General features: G+C 31.1%; 1 protein-coding gene across 1 annotated transcript; it reads left to right on the top strand.

The window, feature by feature from the left end:
• The first annotated feature begins 348 nt into the window (after positions 1-348).
• Positions 349-3984, top strand: LOC114274626 (B3 domain-containing protein REM14). The gene is made up of 4 exons (XM_028216602.2): positions 349-688; positions 835-1174; positions 1275-1393; positions 3488-3984. The coding sequence occupies exons 1-4, from the start codon at positions 455-457 to the stop codon at positions 3740-3742; spliced, it is 948 nt and encodes a 315-aa protein (XP_028072403.1). The 5' UTR covers positions 349-454; the 3' UTR covers positions 3743-3984.
• The last annotated feature ends 692 nt before the right edge of the window (positions 3985-4676 follow it).

Raw genomic sequence — 4676 nt, 5'->3', positions numbered from 1 at the left:
TTACCTTTATTTGTCAAAAGGGTATTTTAGTCAATTTATGATTTTCATTAACTGTAGTAATTGCAATGGATGGAATGTAATTTTTGAAACTTCAAGAGAGAATCTATAATTCCGTTAAATCTCAAGAGAGGTGCAAGTAATTTGTCCTTTTAAAATTATTTTATAGCAATTTTTTTTATTATTTTGAACCTTATTTAAGTGCAATTTTTTTTCTCATAAATAATTAATATTATTATTAAATAAATTATTTTTTTTTAACATAAAGCAAAAAAACTAGCATCATTCTATGAGAATTGGCCATCCGTCCAAATATAAGTGAATTTAAAAAGAATTTACTCACACTTGTTTTTATATTATCAAAATCACTTAAAAGTAAATGGAAATTGGATTGGATCAATCGGGTCCGTGAACAGTACTAACAATACTTTGGTACTTTCGTCCATGGACATTCGAGATGCCTGCATCAGTGACTTGCAGAGCGGTCATTCGTCGTCTTTTTATAAGCACACACTATGGCGGTTGCAGAGCAGTTTTACGCATTTCAATTTCATTTTTGCGGTTCACTTTCCAAATACAGAGAGAGAGAAAAGAAGAGAAAAAAAAAAAGAAAGGACCAAAAATGGGTAGGAAGCCAAAACACTGTTCCTCGTTCTTCAAGGTCTTGATCGGTGACTTTGCCAACAAACTGGTGAGTCTCTCTCTCTCTTCTCTCACTATGATATATATATTCATAAATGAGCTGACATTCATTAATGAAGCCCCTTCATGGTGTGCCGAATATGTGTTTGTTTCGTTGCCTCAGTTATTATGATGTTTTAATGCATGTATTGGCAGCGAATACCGCCAGCATTTGTGGCCAAAATGGAAGGCGAACTGCCCAAAAATGCTCTGATTGAAGCTAACTCTGGGGAACAATCATGGGAAGTGAAAATCCAACAAATTGGTGATGAACACTGCTTCACGCACCGTGGTTGGGAAAAGCTCGTCAATGACAACCATTTAAGATTTGGGGATTTCGTAGTTTTCAGGCTAATTTCAGACTCGATGTTCCACATTGTCACATATGGTCCCAGTGGCTGTGAGAAGGAGCTTAACCCTTCAATTAAGAAGATCCCCCAAAACCCATTCATGTCACGTAATACCCGATCACGAAAGTCCATGGATTCACCATCTCGTTAGCTCTCTCTCTCTCTCTCCCTCTCTCCTTTTTTATGTTTTTTATTGTTTTATTATTATGGTTTTTACTTATATTTGAGTTTGAGATGCATGAGCAGATCCGTACGGTAGGCGATCGAACAGAGGAGAGGTCGAAGCAAGGGGTTGGTCAGCATCTGCCAAACCCACGCATCTCAGCTTTCTCATGGTTTTAAAGAAGTACAACAAATCTCGCTTGGTGAATTTTCCATCTTTGCCTTCTCAATCTTTTTTCCTTTGCTAAATTACACTTACATACCTCTCCTTCAGATCTAGGTTGTGTTGAGAAGATGGTAAAAAGTGATTTTTTGGCTTTTAACCAAGTTTTTGGTTTTTTTAGATAAATGATTTGGGAAGTTGGTAAAATTTTTGACTTTTTTGATTAATATTTGTTTATGATGTCAAATCATAATAAAATGACTAAACTACTCCCATTTATTTAAAATATTTATAACTGAACCTATGTAATACATTGTGACCCATGAGGGGTAAAATTGTAATTTCACCGTTGGCTAAAAACTAACTTGCCAAATGAAAAAAAAGTCAAAAAAGTCAACTTTTAGCTTTTGCTATTAATAAAAAAAAGTGACTTTTAGCCAAGTTCCTAAAATAGCCCCTAATGAAATTGCATAAACCTCTCCCATGATTTTTAAATGACTTACACCTCTTTTGAAGTCTAATTTTCAATTATATTAACTTTTCCTTACTGGGTTTGATTGGAGATTTGATTAGGGATTTAAAAAGTAAGATAATAAAATATAAATAAAATATATTTATATTTCTCTTAATTTTACATATTTTTTATTTTTTTTTTAAATTCTTCTTTAAATTTCTTAACCAAAACCAAATAAGAGCCTCTCGAACTCAAAAGGAAGAAAACAATTTTTTTTTAATACAAAGAGTGGATATAAAATATCACTTTTACTCTTGCTGACCACTTTCAAAAAGGGTTTTTTTTTATACTATTTTTATAATTGATGAAGTTAATATATATAAATTTATAGACGAGGGAGGTAGATTAATATTGTTAATAGTTTAAAGAGTAACTAACCCTTTTACTTTTCCAAGAATGGTGTTCACATCGGATTGCAATTTTTTTATTGATCGAGTTGGCTAAAACTATTGAAACCATTTTTCTCAATCAACAAATTTTTAAAAAAATTAAATGTAAAATTAAAATTAAAAAATTAGTTGCATTTGCAACTAATTCTAGTCATATGTAAAGTTTTGATTTGCATACCACACTTCTTTAAACTTGCCTCATTTTTATTTTTTTGAATTATAATATTTTTCTCTCAAACAAATTACAATTTAAGAGAGAAGAAATGACATACTTTCTTCCGAACCATAGCCACGGCTGCCGCGTCCAACTCTCCAATAATCTTCCCGCCCCAACCAACATGATGGGGTTAAGGTTAGGGTGGGTTAAAAGACGAAGATATTATAGAAATTAAGTGGTGTGAATGTTAAAAGAAAATAAAAAATGTATGTAAATTGAGTTATCGTTTGGCAAAATAGACTAAATAAGTTAACAAAATAAAATGTTACATTCAAATCATAATTATGATTTTTTTTTTCATCCACAATTATCCCATTTCAACAAAAAAACAAAAGAAGTCAAAACAGAATTAATTTAACCAAGTTAAATTAGTCAAAAAGTCAAGTTGAATTAGTTCTTTCTAAACGAAGTTTATATAAGGATGCGAATAGAGAAAATGTATAGGTATGGAAATAGAAGCTGTTGCTCTTGGTAAGCTCTTAAACTTTACTATTTGTTTTTTGAATAAACCCCCAAAATGAAATTTTCATTCAAATAAATCCATGAAGTTTTTAAATTTGGTTTAATGAATGTGTTATATACTACCAATCAAAAGAGTAAGTTAATTAAGTTGACTTAAACTAATTTTAAAAGTTAGATGACTTAAAAGAAAATTAATTTTTTAATGGTTTAGCTTCTGTTTGGGAAGTGGGTTGGTTTTTTGATCTTTTTGACTATTTTAGCTTGGGATAAAAAGTTTGATTTGGGAAGGATTTTTTGGCTTTTTGACTTTTTTGGCTCTTTTTGTGAGAGAAGAGTGTAATGATTATGAGTTGGATATGATGTTTTGTTTGTTGTGGTTAAAATAGTTTATTTTGTTTTTTGTGATTTAGTTACAAATCAACTTGCCAAATAACACCTAATCAAAAGATAAAAACATAAAAACGGAAGGTTTAAGAGTTTTGCCATAATTTACTCATATATAGAACACAATTGTGGGCTGAATTTTGTTGGGTCTTTCATGTATGTCGTCAGACTGTTCCAAAGGCTTTTGCAGTGGAGAGTGGAATAGGGAGGAAGAAGGTTGTGGTGCTGAAGAACAAGAAAGGGCAGCTGTGGGCGGTTGACATATGTTTAAGGCCGCCCCCTTACCGTACTGTGGATTTCACTGCTGGTTGGCCTGATTTTAGGGTAGCCAACAACATTGAAATTGGGGACACATGTTTGTTCAAGTTCATTCCAAGTTCTGGTAATGTCATTCATGTGGAGGTGCAACGTAACTACAGTTGATGACTGAACTAACTTTTTTTTTTTTTTTTTGGCTGGGAAATACAATGATAATACCTACTACTAAACTAATGTAAATGACTCTGCTGGGGTATGTGTTTTTTTTGGTTCCTGTTTTGGACATCTTGACTCTATGTTTTTGTAGCAAAGCTCTCTTTGTATTAGAGTATCTTCAAGTGGTGTAACTAAAATTATGTGTTAAGGTGTGTTATATGGCAAAAAATATAAACAATAATGTTGAAGTATATGTGTTAAGTACTTGTTAGTTTGAAGCGCGTGTATTTTAATAATATAGTTAAAAGTACGTTATATAAGTGTGGAGTCCGTTCAAATATATATAAATATATACATATTTATAAAATAAAATTATTATAATTATTTGGATAGGTAAAGTGATGGTAAAAAGCAACCAATGTTCAACCCATTTTGCTTGTGCTGCAGCAAAGGTACAGCCCATCCTTGCTTCTATCTTAGGCTCGCTACACAGCTCTCCACAGTTAGCAAGATTTCTAACTAACCAACTGAAAAACCAAACAAGTTAACAAGCTCATTGGAGATAAAAATAAATTGTTTGTTAGCTATTTGGTGATAACCATTGGCACTAATGAATTCTTAATGAACACACTGGAGATGCTCTTATTAGCTCTGCTCTAAAGAGCTATTGAATGTTTTTCTTTTCTTCTTCATTTATTTGTTTGGGTAAATTAAATTCATCTTTATGAAATTTAGAGAAAATATGATTAGTCTTACACTTTTAAATTAGAGGGTTTCTTTTGAAATTTTAATTAACATAATATTTAAATACTTTTTTAATTAATAATTCATTTGTCATACAAATATTAAAAATGATATTGCCATATTTAAATAAAAGAAATTATATATGTACATTTGTATAACATATAAATTATATAAAATGTATTAATAATTGAATCGATAA

The sequence above is a fragment of the Camellia sinensis genome, chromosome 4 (assembly GCF_055761805.1).
Source record: "Camellia sinensis isolate YWXY chromosome 4, ASM5576180v1, whole genome shotgun sequence".
Lineage (NCBI taxonomy): Eukaryota > Viridiplantae > Streptophyta > Magnoliopsida > Ericales > Theaceae > Camellia > Camellia sinensis.
This window is presented reverse-complemented; position numbering and strand designations above follow the sequence as displayed.

Bases quoted from the DNA above. Each gene is read 5' to 3' on its own strand.
- LOC114274626 (XM_028216602.2), top strand. From the start codon at position 455: ATGCCTGCATCAGTGACTTGCAGAGCGGTCATTCGTCGTCTTTTTATA. The intron at 1,175-1,274 runs GTTAGCTCTCTC...ATGCATGAGCAG, and splicing joins GTCCATGGATTCACCATCTC to ATCCGTACGGTAGGCGATCG. The intron at 1,394-3,487 runs GTGAATTTTCCA...GTATGTCGTCAG, and splicing joins AGTACAACAAATCTCGCTTG to ACTGTTCCAAAGGCTTTTGC.